Consider the following 19,002-nt stretch of genomic DNA (forward strand, 5'->3'; position numbering starts at 1 on the left):
GCTGATGAGACTGTTACTGACTGGTTTGGAGGGGGGTCTATACACCAAAAGATGGTGTGTATACACGGTCACCTGCCATGGTAAATGCTGTAAGAATCCGACGCAGAACTCCACCCACCACCAAGTTAAATAACACGGGAATGAGAATAATTATGAATTTGAGCCAGTTCAAACTATAAATTGAGACGATGTGGGTGGTGAGGCTGGCATTTTGTCGAACAGGTGGTCGGCGACTGGAACGTCATCCGTCTGTGAGTGTTGAAGAACAGCTTATTTTATTCCCTCAAAAGGACAGTGAAGAGGCCATTAATGCCTCTATTGAGATAGAAGGTTAATATGTAAAAATAAATTTTAACTATTTATTTAAACAATATAAATATTCAAGTTATTAACTTAAGATTTTAATTGCCTTTTCAAATATTTAAAAAAATATTAATATGTATTTTATTAAATAAAATATTACTTATTTAGTGTATGATTATTTAAATAATAATAATTTAATTTATCTAATTAGCTCATTTGGAAAATTCAATATATTACTAATATCATAATTATGAATTTAATTCTCAACATATTGAAATTTAAAATATTATCACCTAATTGAAAATTGATTCATAAATTTATAATTATTTAATACTCTGGTCAAATTTTTATATATTTAGTAATTTAAGCATTTAATATCTAGAATTCATATAATTTGCAAATAATAAATTATTATATCACTTAGGTAATATATTTCTATTCAATTTTAAATTATTTATATATTTTAATTCATTTCAATAAATTTACATAAACAATCATAATTATAAAAAAAATTACATTTTATTGTCTATTTATATGCAACATGTAAGAAATAATTTTTCTCTTTTGGTGATTTACCATTTATTAAATAGAATAAAAACGAAATAATTTTTTTACCATATTAGGTTTTTTATAATTTATCTGACTACTCCTTCGCCAGTTATGTATAAGAGTAACTCTGTAAGTTTTTATTTGATTAAATGTATATTGAAGATCAAATATGATTCTAAGTGTCCTTTTCCAAGGATTTTGATATACATTATAGTGATATATATGTCTTAGGCTTCTAGGTATATGTTAATAACTTTTTTTATACATATTATGTTTTTATAAAATTTAAAATTATTTTCCCTTTTGCAACCATTGATAATAAATTGTAACAATTCAGATGCTTTGTTCTTAGCTAAGAATGATAAAGGTGGAAGTCAAAGTAAACGCATCGATATTAAGTATGTAGCCACCAAGGAGGCGTTAAAGCAAATTGTGTGCAATGTAATAAAATGTATGTAAATTAGATTAGCTTAATTATAGGAAACTAATTGTTTCCACCAATCTGTGATTGATTTTGTACCTTGATTTTAGGATCTAAATTGGACCTAAAATCAGCATGTAATATTTTATAAATAGCCTCCTAAACGGAGAAAAATACATTGGAAAATTCTTTGAAATCTTTCGTTTTCTTACATGGTATCAAAGCGGGAGTCTTTCTTTTCCTTCTTGTCGTCGAAGAACAGAGCAGAAACTCCGTTTTGTAGCTTTCCGTCATCCGAAGAACAGAGCAGAAGCTCTGTCCCATAGCTTCCTGTCATCGCCGATTATCTCCGTCATCATCCCACTTTGGCGCAACCGCCGACGACCGCACCACCAGCCCGGTTGTCGCTATTGACCACCACACCGAAGGAAGCCGATGTTGTCGTTGCCAAAGAAGAAAAAAATGTTTTTTTCTGTGACTCAGTGGACCGACGGTTTTCGTAGCCGAAAAACGCCGTCGTCCAAGTTGTCGACTACCTCCGCTGAAGTACACCGATGCACCGTCACCATCGCCGAAGACGCTCTGTTGTCATCGAAGAAGTTTTTTTGTGTTCCGTCTTCGTAAGACCGAGCCACCGCCACCCGAAATCCAGCGGGACTCCCGAAAGCCGACAAATCGCCGCCTAATCATCCCGCCGAATCTGCCACCGAACCACCAACGTCAACAGAGAAGATGAAGCCGATAACGGGTTAACCCAGTGGACCTGAACTGGGCCAACACCGAACCGAATCAGAACCAAACCGAACTAGAACTGAACCGAACTGGACTGAACCTAACTGCCAAACTGAACCGAAAATCCGAATCAACCCAGAGACAGACAATGGGGAGCTATCGTCCAATCTCTGCAAAAGCTAACAACCGGGTATGTACTTACTGCTGAGAAAAAAAGTCATTCACAACAGTGTTGTTATGAGATTATTGGTTATCCAGAGAGGTGAGACTTCTCAAAAAGACCTCGAAAAAAGATTGTTGGGGAAAAGCTACTGCCTACGACGAATGTTGCCCATTCAGGTATTATCGGTAAAACTTCAGTATTCTCTGCATATTCTAATAATATAACTTGGATTATTGATACAGGTGCATCTGATCACATGACGAGGGATTCCAGTCAGTTAAAATTTGTTTTACTTTCTCCTCAATCTGTTATTTCCACCGCTAATGATAGTACCTCTCCTATTACTGGGGAAGGATCAATTATCTTGTCGAATAATCTTACATTAGATAATGTTCTTGTTGTTCCATCTCTTGAATACAATTTGTTGTCTGTTAGCCAAATTACTTCAACTTTTGCTTGTACTGTAACTTTCTGGCCCTCCTATTGTGTCTTTTAGGACATTCTAACCCGGAAGATTCTTGGTTATTGTGTTAAACGGGGAAACTCTACTATTTGGAGTTAACAAATAATGGGATATCGAAAATCAGTCAGGCAAATCAAGCTAGTAGTGAAGATAGTGCTCAAACAACTATATGGTTATGGTATCGAAGATTCGGTTATCTTTCCTTTGGTTACCTTAAGAAATTGCGACCACAACTCTTTTTAGGTTTGAATAATTTGGATTTTCATTATGACACTTGCGAACTGGCTAAGAGCCACAGTATTTCTTATTTATCGAGTTTGAATAAGAGTTCTGAACCTTTTGAGGTTATTCATTCTGATATTTGGGGGGGGGGGGGGAGCTCTATTTCTCAAGCTCGGTATTTTGTGACCTTTATTGATGAATGCACTAGAATGACTTGGGTATCCCTGCTTATAAAAAAAAGTGACATGTGTTTAGCTTTTCAGAAATTTCACAAAATGGTACACTCTCAGTACCAGAAGCAAATTCCTGTTTTGCAATCTGACAATGGTATTGAGTTTGTCGATGCTTCTCTTAGTAATTTTCTTAACAATCATGGAATTCGTCATCAGACCTCATACACCTATACTCCCCAACAAAATGGATTGGCAGAGAGGAAGAATAGACAACTTTTGGAAGTAGTGTGTGCCTCTCTCTTTGGCATGAACATGCCTCGGTTTTATTGGGGCGAAGCTGTCAAATCTGTTGCCTACCTTATCAATCAAACACCTTCTCGATTTATAAACTTTCAAACTCCTCAACAAAAATTGCACTCCCTAATTTCCATTCCCCTTCTTCCGAATCTTGAACCCTGGGTTTTTGGGTGTATTGTATATGTTCATATTCCCAAAGTCTTGCGAAATAAACTTGATCCATGTGTCAAATGATGTGTTTTTGTTGGCTATTCTGATTTTCAAAAAGGATATCGATGTTATGATCCACACACCCGAAAGCTCCGTGTAACTCTAGATGCCTCTTTCCATGAATTAAAACCTTATTACTCAGGGGGAGAACTCATGTGAAGAGAATAGCGGAGGGGCTGAGTTTATTGAGTTAGAAGCAGTGAATGAATTTTTTAACCAACCAGGTTGTCTTGATGTGCAACAAGACTATGCTCCCAACCATGAAGCCGAGAGTGCATCATTAATTGCTCCTAAAGAATCCTCAGAGTTGCCTCCGACTGCACCATCAACTGAAGAATCAACCAAGAATATTCCTCTTCAGGTAAATACGAATCATGTGTTTGATTAATCTATTGAAACATGTGTTCCTACAAAAAATATGACTCCTAGATATCCACAAAGATTGAATAGGGGAGTTCCAAAGAAACAGTATGAACCTGATCTTGAAGCCTAGACCAAATATTCAATTAACAACTATGTGTCCTCCCATTGGTTGACTAAATCGTATGCATTTACTGTTGATCAATTATCCAGGGTTTCTGTTCCTAGTAATGTGCAGGATGCATTAACTGATCCAAAATGGGAAAAGGCGATGAACAAAAAGATGGAGGCTCTACAAAAGAATGCCACGTGGAATTCGTTTCACAGCCTAAAGGAGTGAAAACAATTGGATGTCGATGGGTGTTTACGGTGAAACTCAAACCGGATGGAAGTATTAACAGATATAAAGTTAGGCTAGTTGCAAAGGGATATACTCATAGGTATGGGATAGACTATCACGATACTTTTGTACCAGTAGCTAAGATCAATACAATTTGCATTCTTATATCTATAGCAAAAATCGAGACTGGCCTCTGCAACAATTTGATGTTAAAAATGTCTTCCTCAATGGAGACTTAGAAGAAGAAGTCTACATGGAACTACCACCCGGAGTTAAAAGTGGTTCTTTGTGTCAAGGTGAAGTCTGTAAATTGAAGAAGTCATTGTATGGGTTGAAACAGTCACGTAGAGCATGGTTTGAGAGATTCTCGACTACAATGAAAGAGTTTGGCTATAAGCAAAGTAACTCAGATCATACTTTGTTTATAAAACACAAAGAAGGAAAAGTAACAACTTTAATTGTATATGTTGATGATATAGTCGTGACAGGAGACGACCCATGTGAAATGCAAACTTTACAGGAGTATTTAGCCACTAAATTTGAAATGAAGGATCTCAGACAACTTAAATATTTTTTGGGAATTGAGGTTGCAAGATCGAAACATGGAGTTTTCCTTTCACAGTACAAATATGTGTTGGAACTTCTAGCCGAAACCGGAATGCTTGATTGTAAACCAATAGAGACGCCCATGGAAATGAATCATAAACTCGAAATTCTTCCAGATCAAATCCCAGTAGACAAAGGGCGTTATCAGCAATTAGTTGGAAGATTAATCTACCTATCACACACAAGACCTGATGTAGCATATGCAGTGAGCGTTGTGAGTCAGTTCATGCATGCACCAAGTGAAGAACATATGGAAGCAGTCTATCAGATCTTGAGATACTTAAAGAGTGCTCCAGGAAAAGGTTTATTATTCTCAAAAAATGGTATCTCTAATATTGAAGGATATACAAATTCTGATTGGGCAGGTGATTAAACAACCAAAAGATCCATGTCGGGTTACTTTACTTTTGTGGAAGGGAATCTTATCACTTAGAAAAGCAAAAAAATAGAAGGTAGTATCAAAATCAAGTGTTGAAGCTGAATTTTGAGGTATGGCTCATGGTGTATGCGAGTTGTTATGGATAAGGAATGTACTGAGGGAGTTAGGGATTGAATACGCCAAACCTATGAACCTCCATTGTGATAACAAGGTAGCCATCGCAATTGCACAAAATCTGATTCAACATGATCAGACTAAACATGTTGAAGTTGATTGTCATTTCATCAAGGAGAACCTCGATGCAAAAATCATACAATTCCCTTTTATTCAATCTAAGAGTCAGTTGGCTGATATGCTCACGAAGGCAGTATCAAGGAAGGCATGTCATGGTATAATTGATAAATTGGGCATGACCGATATCTATGCACCAACTTGAGGGGGAGTGTGTGCACTGTAATAGAATGTATGTAAATTAGATTTAATTGTAGGAAACTAATTATTTCCATCAATCCGTGATTGATTCTGCACCTTGATTTTAGGATATAAATTGGACCTAAAATCAGCATATAATATCTTATAAATAGTCTCCTAAACAGAGAAGAATACATCGAAAAATTCTTTGAAATCCTTCGTTTTCTTACACAAATGAAGTGCTCATTGAACATATTGGTACTGAGTTGATGATTGATGATCCTTTGAAAAAAGGCATACCACCAAAGTTGTTTAAGGATCAAAAGGAAACAAACCAAGAAGCTCTTAAGTTTTTTTTTTATCACTTACCTCTTTCTTCAACCTTATTTCTTATTTTTTATTTTTTTATTTTAAGAGTAAATTCAAATACTTTAACTAATTTTCGTTGTTTCCTACGATGGCACAAATACAAAAAACTGGTCAAAAGGAATTGTACAAGAAAAATTTTCAATGAAATTATTAGTCGAATGAAAGTTTATGGAACTTGAGCAGTTCCTTGTCTTCTTCCTCCGTTTTCGACCCATTATCCATTCTTATAACATATATTGTTAACCTCTCTCGTGCATCTGTGCAGGATTTCCTCTCTATCCGAATCCACCCCAAGTTTTGTCAACTGAAGTTGCAATTGTTTTGGTATCCCGCAGTCATAATTGTTGCCATTTGCCTTGCGAAGAGGAGGCGGCGAATCCCCCATTGTTCTATATAAACCCACTGACGATGGAGCTAGCTTTCTGCAACCCACTCAAATTAAAACCCATTTCACCTCTGATTGTGTTACAATGGCCTTGAGTAAGTTATGCTTATCCCTGCCTTTGTTCTTCACCTTCTCTATTTGCGTGTCTTATGGAGTGGAACATCTCGGTCTTTGCACGAGGTATCGACGAGGCAGAGGCACCAACAGTGGATGGCACGTTGTGGGTGCTTATTCGAGACTGCAGCAGAAAAAGATAAGCGTTTTCTGTATTCCAAGCCATTCTCGAGTTCATCGAATCATTCGACCATGCTGGTAACAAATCCTACAAGCCGAGTGTCGATCAGTTTTCAGACCTAACCAATGAAGAATTCAAAGCCTCCAGGAATGTTTTAAGCCTTCAAATTGCTTAAATTGCTTTGAGAAGCCCACGGCCAAGATCATACACGATCATGCATTACCACAAATTATATTACAATTTCAGAGAGGATCATGAAAAAGAAAAACTTAATTTGGATATTTATATGCTTGCAAGAGCTCGATATTTGATTTTTCATCTTATCTACAGCCTGTTTCTGGAACAATCTATGGCTCTGGAGCCAATTCTGATTTCTGATCTCCATCGGCCGTTGCTTGGACTTGAGCAGCGTAATGCAAGTTCCAGATCACATCTTCAATGGATGGGCGAACTGATGACTCCGGAGAAATGCATTTTTTTGCAATTGAGATTATAATAGATAACGATTCTTCGCAGGCAGTGGTGAGTACAATGGGATCCACCATCCTTTTGCGCCCATCTTGGCTACTAAATGATGATGCCTGCAAGAAGAAATACGGTCACCAAATTTAACTATTTTGGTTCATAAAAGCCTTGATGATTTTTCAGTCTGGACATACCATCTCATTAAGTAGATACGATTCTTCCTTCTCAGATACTGTACCCCCAACTAGAGTTTCAAGCAAAATCAAACCAAAGCTGTAAACATCGTCCTGCAATTTTTTCAATTGCCTGAAAATGGATATCAAAATTAAGCTCCAGTTAGATTTTAACTGGTCAGCTTTGGGGTGTAAAGAAAGAGAAAAAGAGTGCAACAGAAACCCATTTCATGCTCAAAAGCAGAGAAGATATGCTCATATGCTGATTTGCTCTCATTTAGAGGATTCTTACCATGTAAGTGTTTGGTTCTCAATGAGAGATGATTTATGACCCTCTGCCTTAGCCTACAAAACAAGCACAAACAAGACCAATGTTTACTGATGTGAATGCTGCACAAAGTATCAGTGCGACAGGAATTATAAAGAAGTTAATTGGAAACTTAGAGCAGACCTCCAGTTTGTCTATTTCTTCTGTTATAATGGAAAGTCCATAGTCACTAAGTTTTGCCACATAATGTTCATCGAGCAAAATATTGTTGGCCTTCAACCGATTGTTGAAGAAACCAGGAATTATTCCAGTATGTAGAAAGTGTACAGCTTTGGCAACACCAATCAGAATAGACAACCTCTCTGACCATTTAAGAACCTTATCTGGACTGTTCTCTGCACACATAAGGGGTGGAGTTAAAAATAAGATAGAAAAATAACAGGCAATACATGTAGAAATTTACAAAAAGTTTACCACAAAGATGAGACCGTAGGTTTCCATTTGGCACATATTCATAAACAAGGAAAACACGATTGATGCTGGTATCGTTGTACGAGCCATCAATGCAGTGCCCCAGCAGACCAACCAAATGCGGATGGCAGAGCTTTGACAGTAAATCTAATCGAAGTTGAAGATTCCGAATAGAGTACCGCTTAAACAATGCTAAACATCGTATTGCTACATACGCTCCATTCTCCAATCTACCCTTGTAAAGCTGAAAAATTATATAGGTCATCAGTAAAACAGAAAACTGTAGTTGGACGGCTGATTAATTTCTAGCCTCTCTTTTCCACAGGCACAAATTTGATTCAATAGATGCTTGAAGGTTATGGCAATTGACAAATGTAATGATCAAGTAATCATCTTTACTTTTGCATATCCGAGGAGGTTAGATTTAAATCCGGGGGGAGGCCAGATATTAGTTAGTCTTCACATCACTGATGAAAATGCATACCTTCCCAGTTGAACCATTCCCCAGATATGATGATTGGTCGAAATTGTTTGTTACTTCATTTAACTCTTCCAGGGAAAATAATCTGTAAACAGGTGAACCTCGTGTTCCTAATTTCACTTGTGAAATGTATCCTGGAAAGGAATAATAACACAAAATAACTCAAAATGACGAATTCTTGAAAATAAGTTATATATTGTTTCTATATATTTAAGTTTGATAGGGACCTTATAGAAATGTCACAAACACAGCTGATAACAAGAGGAAAATTAGCTCATCATTGGTCTGTATGCTTTCATGGATTTACTTAAAAACATAAAAAAGTAAATGCAAGATATGTCATTGCTGTCAGAATGTAAGCATGGAGACACCCACAGATAGAAAACAGAAGCGATAGATGAATCTAAGACCACCTATCTAAACATCAATATTCTTGTTTCTTTTCCTTTTTTTTCTTTTTCCCCTTCATGAGATAACTAATGGCTATGCATCTTTGAAGTCACCCATATCAAGTTAAACTCTCAATATTTCACTGACAAGATAATGTTTTCATCAAATCCATGACTTCCACTCTGTCACCAAAGAACACCATTGCCGTTCCCACTGATGAAAAATTATAGATATTTAAACAATAGATGGTATTGCACAAGCACAGCACCAATCCTTGACATTGGTCCAAAAAACTCATCTTACAGAGGAACCGATATTCCAATGCCAACTGCCAGAATTTAAATGCCCCTTATAGATATTTGTCCAATAATTTCATTAAATATTATTTGTTCAACGTCTTTCAACTGGTTGTTTCCTTGTCCAGTTTACCAATTCTCCAAGCTAATTCCTTCATTAAGTTCAGCATATAGTTGATTTGCTTGAATCTACCACACTGCATTTTTCATTTGTTCCCATCTAAATCCAATATTCCAGATCTTCAAAAGTTCAAGGATAGAAACTCTGAAGAAGTTTACCTTAGAAAGTTACGTGGAATTTAGCTGAGGACATTACTTCCATATCGTATTAATATTCAAGTTCTAATAACCACTTTCCAAGTAAAATTTAGTTGGTGCAGGACATGCTGATTCCAAATGTCAAATCCAGCACAAAGGTAGCACCTCCAATTATAATTTTAGGACAACATCATCTATTCTTTAATTACTTGTAATATTTTTGGGCAATCACTCAGAGCTAACTTATATTTCTGTCTACTAATATGCACTCAGTACTCATTATTACTAAATGTTTTTTATTTTATTATCAAAAGAAATGTGGAAATATTAGTTTAGGTGTAAACAAGAACTGGTACATATTCTTTAGTAACAAGTGAGAGAAGCTCAGCTGGCCTAGGACTATTTTGAGTGAACAGAACACAACGGTCACAATGTTTTGGTTTGGGATGCTAAAGTTTGGCTAGAATCAAGACATGTCTGACCCGGTCCATTTTTAAACTCTGACAGTCCAAAAGCATCGTCCTTCAGTTATCATAAAGTTATTTTTTTTCCTTTCTTTTTAATTTTGTCAACTATACTCTGGATTTTTCACCCCAAATGTGCAGGAAATAGGTGCTACCCTCTGAGATGACCAATTCTGAGAAGATTGACAAAAAGAATTCTCTTTTTAGTAGAATGATTCTATCATTTTGAAGATCCTTCCATGATTAGAAACTAGATATGTTGATGGATGCTATGCCCGCTCTACTAAACAAAGCACTGTTAGCTGCATTTTTTTTTCTTGTTTTTGAAAGGCTTAGCTGAGACAGATTGATTTCTCAAATGTTTGTTTGAAGGAGGGGCAATAACCCATTCCCCAGATCTGCATGCAGCAGCTGCATATTCCTTGAGATTGTGCATTCTGTTTCTGAATGGCAGATCGGTGCCTGTTATTATCCAATTTAACAACTAAAAAATATGTAAATGTTTATTCCAGTACTAAAAGTCATCTAAACATTGACAAGCATTTGGACCTTGATCTGTAACCTTGCCTCCACTCACTACAACAGTTGTATATGTATGCCTTAACAAGCACTACCTTTTGTTTTATGGTCATCCCACAGTAACTTTTTTTACCTTTGGCATCAGAAATGCATATCCTTTGTGTTATTCTTACCAAGAATTTATATCCCCCGCTAAGAGTTCCAAGGAATTACCTTTGAGTGGATATAACCATTACCCACTTTTCGAGTTAGTTAGAAGGAATGAAGAAAGACGTTCGAAAAATATATGAATGAAATCGACCGAATCTAGAAAGTATGTGTTCAAAAAGTAGAATTTTAGAAAGACAGTAGCAACTTACTTGCATTCGCAAGAAGCTCAGAAGAGAGCCCAGTTGGTGTGTTTGCTTGTAGAGCTTTTGGCAATAAATGCTGTTCTGCTACCCCACGCGAACAATATCTTCTGCAGAACAGCAAAAACGCAAGGGCCGCTAGAAACATAACAACTACAACTCCACCAATAACGCCAACTAAAGCTCCTATACCTTTATGCCTTGATTCTCTTATTCCCTCACTGGCTTCTTTGCAAAAGGATTCCTCATTTTGATGGCCGCGGTCAGCAGATAAACAATTTCCTCCAAATTTTACAACTCTTTTATCCCATCTGGAGCTCAAGCAAGAGGGTAGCGCACCTGTCAATCTATTGGTAGAAATATCTACGTAACCCAGTGAATGGCTGCAATGTAGCCCCTTAGGGAGAGACCCGCTTAGCTGATTGAATTCCAGGTTCAAATAACTGATGTTTGGCAATGAGAATAATGAGGAAGGAGGCGTCCCATGGAGAAGATTGAATGAGAGATCTAGGTGCTGAAGTCGAAGCAATTCGCCAAATTCCTTTGGTATTTCATCAGCTAAGGAGTTTCTGCTAAGAAGAATGGTAACCAAGCTCTTGGGCATGTTTGTCAATCCAGTACTTAACTTGTTCTCTCTCAAGTCCAATACTTCAAGATTGCTCAAGCCACTTAAATCAGGTATACCACCTGAAACGTGATTCTGCGAAAGAGCCAGATCTGTAAGATTCTTAATTCGACCCACTGACTCCGGGAATGGCCCGGTTAATTGATTACTCTTCAAGCTCAAGAAAGTCAGGTTTGGCATGGAATCAAACCAGTCGGGCACAGTACCGTTAAAGAAGTTACTGTCCAGTGTCAAAGTTTGTAGCTTCGTCATGGCAGAAATTTTAGGAGGAATAGAGCCATACAAAAAATTTGAGCTTAAGTCAAGAACTTCGAGAGAATATAGACGGTGAATTTTCTCTGGGAAAGGACCCCATAACCCCAGTGAGACCAAGCAAACAAGTCTCAAGCTAGATAACCTTGTCAAAGTAGTGACGAAGGAATCTAACGAGAAACGTTCAGAAAGAGTCTGACCGGGAAGTGGGAAGCCTTTGAAGTTACTAACTTTGACGGGTTTGTCGCCTACAATCCTTAGCTGTGTGACCGAGTTTCCTTCGCAGACAATGCTTAGAGTAGGGGAAGAAGGTGTATAGCACAGGTCGTCATTTGACTGATTCCAAGCATCTAGCGTTTTGGGGTACCCTAAATGTTTCCTAAGCTGTAGTAGAACCTGGGTTTGAGAAGTCTGTGATTGGTGGGTAGCAGGGATGAAGAAAAATAATGAAAAACAGATTAATCCGAATCTTTCCATGAGTAACTCGAACAGGAATTTAAGGACAAGATGAGCAACACCCGGTTGTTTGCATACAATCCTCAGAGAGAACCTTGGGGTATTTGAAACAAACTACCCAGGTTCTTACAAATCAAGGACAAGGCAGGACGCAGAACAACAACTTAGAGAGCTTCAGATTAACCCACGTGACGGTTGCTGAAAGACAGCAGAACATTATTGACAAGTATTCAACAATTTCGTCATCGGAATTAGAGAAAGAAGCCTCCGCAATTTTTGGAAGAGATGCCGGATTCTCTTGAGATCCAAAAAGAGCAGAACAGAAGTCTCCGGAAGTAGCGAGCTCGACACCCTTTTCTACAAACGACCCATGAAGCCAAGAAAGATTAGATAACGAGAAGCACCTCGTTGGATGCAAACAAAGCTTCCTTCTTTCGACATTGATATAAAACTTTCAGGAACCCGAGAGTAAAAAGATACCCAGGTGGGAAACGACGTTCCAAATGAATGTTATCCACAAGAAGCATTCAAATTAGTGAGTACAGGTAACAAGAGTGGCTAGCTGCCCTGTTGAAAAGCATTTACAGCAATCACCTGCTCTTCTTCATTGAACACAATGAGGTGTCATCTTCTCCCTTCTCCACATTAATGGAGATGGGTGTGCCGAGGTGACAAGGTGAACGCCCTCTTTTATCAAAAGAACGGGTCCTCCCTCCAGCTCTCTTCTGACACTGCCGTGGTCTGTACTCTGTACTCTACTCGGTGTCTCTCCCCCACAGTGAAAAACAGTATAGAAGCGATGAAAGGAAAAAATGGGAACGAAAATGAGCCCGGAGTCCGGACCCGGCCTGGACTATTTTGACCAAACTACCCCATCAAAGGAAGGTAATACTTTTGTCAACATTTGCATCGAAAACGCGATGATAAATAAACCAGTCGCCGTAATTCCATCTCAAACATCGAGGTCAAAACGGGAAAGTAAAGCCTTTGGGCAGAAAATTTAAGGTTCAGGTGGGCCCAGAACAGGTGTCCGGGACATCGAATACCTAACGGTCGCTAATCCATAGAAGGGTTGGTCTCTCTTCCCCAAACATGGAGGATGCATTACGCGATATGCCGCCCATGAGGTAAGTGACGGCGCCCATGTTCACTCGTGTGTGCGAATTTTCTCAGCCAAAAAAGAGCACACGAGATTATCCAAAGAGTAGATCGTATTTACGCATGCACCACTGATCACCGAAGGACTTGTAATCATGGATGGATGGGAACAGAGAGAGTAAATTATTGATTAGAGGGTTTCAAGTTCGTAGTGGCATAAAGACAAACAGCTTGTGGGTCACCCGCTTTCAATAGCATCGATGAGATCAAATCCACCCCAGCTGAAATCAGTAACTCCGATATTGACTTCCTTGACACTAGGGGATGCTAGAGAGATTCCCTCACGCAGGACCCGCCATTAGAAAATACTGCAAAGGGACACTACTCTGAGAAGTTTTGTTTTGACATGACTTTCCTCTTTCTTTTACTCTGTAGGATCTGGTTGGATCAATTGAAGACTGGAGCAGAAAATCAAGTACGAGTAAAAAACACAATTTCCTTTCGAAGAGCAATCGAATCATCCCGAGCCTGGACTATATTGTGATTCAAGCAAAGACGAGAAGTCGCCATTTGGGGTTCAGGGACGATGTCATCGTTTCTCAACTTTTCTGGGTCCATGATAGCAAACGAGACAGCAGACATGGTTTTAAAATCTCTGCCGACATAAGCCATGTGGACTGCAAGGCCACGGCGGGGCATATGTTTGAGAAAGTCGAAGCTGAGTCACTTGTAAGAGAAGGAACTGTGATTGCTTCCGAAGAAACTCTTTGCACGATTTAGTCGAACACCCTGTGGGCTTGTATTTACCCTGCGAAAATGTAGTAGAGCCTGTGAATCAAGAAACAGAACAAGGTTATAAGAGCTTACATTAATTAACATTGAGTGGCAAGTAGAGATTATTTGAAACGAAAGAGACTGGTAAAATATCCAATCTGTTGCGTTTGATTAATAGAGAAGGCAAGTTCAGTTGCAGGCAAAAGAAATTGGTTATTTTACCTTTCAAGTTGAAGACGAAGTTGATAGAAAATTTAAAGAAACAGCGAATGAGCCAAAAACTCAATTTAAAGAACGCTCTTGCCAGCTGGTCTTACTGAGTGGATAACGAGCAGAGAGAGAGAGAGAGGGAGAGCGAGAGAGAGGATTGATAGGCCGCCACCATTTCTTGTTCCATATGAGATGGCGAAGTGGCGGAGGCATGGGTCATAAGTAGAATGAGTTAAACTACTATGGATTTGTGTCGTATGCAGGTTGATTATTAATCAGATTTTTGGACTTGATGATACGATACTGATAAATGTCTCGCGGTAGCTATTATTTTAATAATTTGAATAGTTTTGTACGACGTTTTAAGGTCCCAATACAAAATATGGCCACCACCCACCACCATTTTCTAATGTTAATCTATTAGAGGGTTGGCAATGGGTTCGGTTTGGTTTTATATCCTTACAGAGAAACAGAAATTCTTTTGTTTTACGTTCAGGAAGAAATGGTCTAAGGACTAAAAATAGTTATGAATGAATAGTTCCTTCTAACAATTCTAACAATTTTAATATCCTCCCTTAAACTGAATGTTTTTAGCAATTAGTTTACACCTGGATCCGAACAAGCACCCAATAGATCGCGTATCTTCAAGAACACATCAAGTTTTAAAAACTTAGTCATTATATCTGTAACTTGCTCCTGTGTATGACAATAAATCATTTTTACAATTTCATCTTTTATTAGCTCACGACGGAAATGAAAACGAACATTAATGTGTTTGAAGCGACCATGCATTACTGGTTTTTTAGAAAGTTTGATTGTTAAACTGTTAAAAATCCTTGAGGTGAAAAGAGAAGAGAAAAAATAAAAAAGAAAAGACAATTGAAAGTAGTTTTGTTCAACCAACAATTCCAAAGCTTGATGAACACTATGATCACTGGTGTATGCTCATGGAAAATTTTCTACGCTCAAAGAAATATTGGGACGTGATAGAGGAAGGGATCCCTACAGTGGAAGCAGGGGCAGAACTCACAGAAGGACAAAAGAAGGTGATTGCAGATGCAAAGCTAAAGGATTTGAAGGCTAAGAATTATCTCTTCCAAGTCATTGATCAATCAGTCCTGGAGACTATTTTGAACAAGGATACATCAAAAAATATTTGGGACTCCTTGAATCGAAAGTACAAGGTTGTGGAATCATGTTGAGCATAACTGAGATTTTTCAATATCCTTCTTATCCTTATTGTTTGACATGCACATGAGGTTGCAACAATGAACTCAACTTCAGTAGTGGACAAAACGACTACAAGTTGTTTCTTCAAGGACCAAGGCACTCCTCCTGAGCCCAACTATTTGTGTAGACAACCAATTCATCATTTCCTCCTTTCTTGTAGAACACACCAAAATCAAATAGTACCTTTCAAATACCTTAATATCCTCTTTGCTGCTTGGAAATGAAGTTCAGTAGGGCAAGTCATGAATCTACTAATGAGACTCACTACAAACATAACATCTGGACAAGTGGCTGTCAAATACATAAGACTTCCCACAAACTGCTTATAGAAAGTACTGTCTATCCTCACTCCATCTCTATTTTTCATGAGCTTAATCCAGGAACTATAGGATTGCAAATTGGGTTGTACTTGTCCATGTTAAACCTCTCCCTTCCTAGATGTCATTTGATCTTTGCATCACCTCAATGCCAAGAAAGTATCTCATTTTTCCAAGATCAGTCATATCAAATTCAAACATCATCTTTTTTTTTAAACTTAGCAAATATAAACTCATCATTCCTAGTAAATATAAGATCATCTACATAGAGACGCACAATTAAGATCTTACCTTCATTTCTTGTCTTAATGAATAAAGTATGTTCATGGTGGTATTTCTCAAATCCTTCTTTCATAAAATAAGACTCTATACGACTATACCAAACTCGTTTAAGTCCATATAAGGCTTTTTTTTTTCAGTCTTGAAACCTTCTGCTCATTGCCCTTCTGTTCATATCCAGGTGGTTGTTCGACAAATACTTTTTCACTTAGTTCACCATGCAAGAAGGTTGATTTTACGTCTAATTGGTAGATTGTCCATTCCTTTAGAGCTGGAAGAGAAATCACTAGTCGAATTGTATCTAACCGAGCTACAGGTGCAAAACCCTTAGTATAATCTACTCAATGTTTTTTAGTGTATCCCTTTGCGACCAACCGGGCTTTGTACTTATCCACTTCTCCATTCTCATTGAGTTTTATCTTATAAACCTATTTTACCCCAACCTTTTTTACTTCAATAGGTAAGTCCGTCAACTCCCATGTATCATTTCTCTCTATGGCTTTTATTTCTGCATCCATTGTTTTTCTCCACTTCATATTTTTCACAGCATCGCCAAATGAGACTGGATCACTGCCTGCAAACAAAGCTTGGTATACAATATTTTCTTCTTTAGATAGACCGTCTCCACTTTCGTAATCTCTCATCCAAGCTGGTGGCCTTCTGACTCTTTCTTCATTGCCATTACTCCTATTTTCTTCATTTGCCTCATCTGAATGATCGCCCTCAATATCTTCTGTTGAATTGTCATGGTGATCAGCGTCAATGTTTCCTCCATTGTTATTTATTGAGAGAGATTCTTTGCCACTTTCTCTCCAGTCCAGATCAACTATAATAGCTTTTTCATGACTCTTGCTCCAATCCCAACTGTTTTCTTCTTCAAACTTCAAATCTCTCCTTACTATTATCTTCTGAGAAATTGGATCATACAATCTGTATGCCTTCGATTCCTCACTAACTCCGAGTAGAATACATCTCACACTCTTGTCATCAAGCTTAATCCTCTTATTATCAGAAATATGAACATGTGATATGCAGCCAAATACCCTGAAAATGATCAACTGGTGGTTTAATTTCACTCCAAGCTTCTTTCGGAGTCACGTTTTTAACTACCAAAGTTGGACTTCTAGTCAGAACATAGATATTCCAATTGACTGCTTCGGGCTAGAAAATTTTTGGAATCTTTCTTCTTGAAAGCATGCTTTTAACCATATTCATAATGGTTTGGTTCTTTCTCTCTGCAACTCCGTTATGTTGTGGAGTATATGCTGCGGTCAGTTGTCTATGTATGTCAATTTTCTTACAAAAATTTGTGAACTCGTGTGATGTAAATTCTCCTCCATGATCAGTACGAATACATCTTATATATGAACCAATTTCTTTCTCAACACGACTCTTATAATTCTTGAAAGTAATAAAAGCTTTTGATTTATCTACTAAGAAATAAACCCAAGTTTGTGGCTAAAATCATCAATGAAAGTGATTAGGTACCTTTTCTTGCAGTTTGAAGTAAGTTCGATTGGTCCACAAATGTCGGCATGCACCAGTTGAAGATTCTGAGAAGCCCTCCATGTGTTTTCTTTTGGAAATTGACCTCTACATTGTTTTCCTACTAAACAATTTTCACATACTGTTGAAGGAGAAGTACATTGAGGCCGTCCATTCACCATTCTTTTCCGCTGAAGAGTTTTTAAGTCATTGAAGCTTAAATGTCCATATCTAAAGTGCCAAAGCCGAGCTAGATCCTCTGTAAGAGAAGAAAAACATATTTATTCTTTTTGCTATTTCTGGACAGATAGATGAACATTCTGTTTGACGTCGTCGCAGTCTCCATAATCAATCATCTCTCAGGATGATAAATTTTACATTTCCCATGCTGTATGAGAATTGCAAGCCCCTTTTCTTGTAGCAGTCCAACACTTAGCAAATTAGTCTTCAGTTCTGGTATATAAAACACCTCAGTGATGATTTGTACAAGTCCATTCACCAACATTCGTATGTTTTCTTTTCCTATCATAGCCATGCTTGAATTGTCTCCCAACTTTACAAAAAATTTAAAACTTTCATCAAGCATGGAGAAAAAACTCCTTCTTGCCACACAAATGGTTGCTGCAAGCTGAATCCAGTAACCATAACTCCTCCTTACTAGCTTCCTTGGAGTCCACATATGCCATTAACAACATTTATTCATTAACTTGTGCACATATACTTTTGTCTATGTCCCCTTTGTTGGGCATTCATATTGAAAATGTCCAAACTTATGACAATTGTAACAGTCAATGGTAGACTTGCAAAATTTTGCCTGCAGGCGTTGCTCCTCTCCTCGAAGCTGCATTGGAAAATGAAGACAATCACTGATCAGTCGTTTGACCAAGGCGAGAACCGAGGTGATGGCAACATCGACATCAACAAAGAAGCCAGAGACGATCAAGGAGCAGGCAGGGACTCCGTCTCTGTCGCCGTCTTCGGGTTCCGAGAAGCTCCGGAGGGAGCTTTCGTCGAGTCAGGAGGGGTCTTTCTTCCCAAACGGAATTTTCTTTTCCGAAGGGGTCTCCCTCTCTCCTTCTCTCAAATTTCTTTTTTCCTTTATGTTTTCTTGATGTTAGACCTCTCTCCTTCTACGACTGCAGCTTAGAAAGACAAGGGGTCACCGAAAGAAATTTTCTTCTCGGAGTTGCTAATTCAGCTCTGATACCAGATATTGAATATTTCATATACAAAGCAAGAATTCTGGAGCTGAAACATCCAATTATTCAAAATTCAAAATGACTTACAAATAGCAAGGAAACAAAAAATCTTTCGTTTTACATTCCAAAATAAATGGTCTAAGGACTAAAACTAGTCCTGAATGAATAGTTTATTCTAACAACTTTAACACAGGACAAAGGGGAGATATGAAATGGGAAAACAATAGATCGAGTATATGAGGATAGGGCAGGGATGGTCATACATTGGACTCTAAGGGTCTATTTGAACCTCTAAAAAAAGAAAAAAAAGAAAAAAAATGAGAA

At 37.9% G+C, this 19,002-nt stretch overlaps 2 protein-coding genes across 2 annotated transcripts; one reads left to right on the forward strand and one right to left on the reverse strand.

Moving 5' to 3' along the window:
• Positions 1–188: 188 nt before the first annotated feature.
• LOC137945503 (uncharacterized) lies at positions 189–4,233 on the forward strand. The gene is made up of 4 exons (XM_068791431.1): positions 189–330; positions 2,411–2,631; positions 3,676–3,894; positions 4,132–4,233. Exons 1-4 carry the CDS (start codon positions 189–191, stop codon positions 4,231–4,233), a joined length of 684 nt encoding a protein of 227 aa, XP_068647532.1.
• Positions 4,234–6,768: 2,535 nt separating this feature from the next.
• Positions 6,769–12,659, reverse strand: LOC137958149 (probable inactive leucine-rich repeat receptor-like protein kinase At3g03770). Its single transcript, XM_068805249.1, has 7 exons — positions 10,763–12,659; positions 8,480–8,610; positions 7,999–8,239; positions 7,708–7,919; positions 7,549–7,601; positions 7,278–7,389; positions 6,769–7,199 (listed from the first exon to the last, which is right to left on the reverse strand). Exons 1-7 carry the CDS (start codon positions 12,105–12,107, stop codon positions 6,966–6,968), a joined length of 2,328 nt encoding a protein of 775 aa, XP_068661350.1. The 5' UTR covers positions 12,108–12,659; the 3' UTR covers positions 6,769–6,965.
• Positions 12,660–19,002: the final 6,343 nt, after the last annotated feature.

Source organism: Aristolochia californica, unplaced genomic scaffold (assembly GCF_029961685.1).
Source record: "Aristolochia californica isolate CCGP_79_NKW_82.1479 unplaced genomic scaffold, dmAriCali1.0.hap1 SCAF_1, whole genome shotgun sequence".
Lineage (NCBI taxonomy): Eukaryota > Viridiplantae > Streptophyta > Magnoliopsida > Piperales > Aristolochiaceae > Aristolochia > Aristolochia californica.

What these genes read in the sequence shown, in the direction of transcription:
- LOC137958149 (XM_068805249.1), bottom strand. Translation starts at nt 12,107, where the DNA reads ATGGAAAGATTCGGATTAATCTGTTTTTCATTATTTTTCTTCATCCCT. An exon ending in TGAGCTTCTTGCGAATGCAA is followed by an intron (nt 8,611 to 10,762) that starts GTAAGTTGCTAC and finishes ATTCCTTTCCAG; the next exon opens with GATACATTTCACAAGTGAAA. An exon ending in CCTACGGTCTCATCTTTGTG is followed by an intron (nt 7,920 to 7,998) that starts GTAAACTTTTTG and finishes TTATGTGTGCAG; the next exon opens with AGAACAGTCCAGATAAGGTT.
- LOC137945503 (XM_068791431.1), top strand. Translation starts at nt 189, where the DNA reads ATGTGGGTGGTGAGGCTGGCATTTTGTCGAACAGGTGGTCGGCGACTG. An exon ending in CTTCAACTTTTGCTTGTACT is followed by an intron (nt 2,632 to 3,675) that starts GTAACTTTCTGG and finishes CTTATTACTCAG; the next exon opens with GGGGAGAACTCATGTGAAGA. An exon ending in CCAAGAATATTCCTCTTCAG is followed by an intron (nt 3,895 to 4,131) that starts GTAAATACGAAT and finishes AGTAATGTGCAG; the next exon opens with GATGCATTAACTGATCCAAA.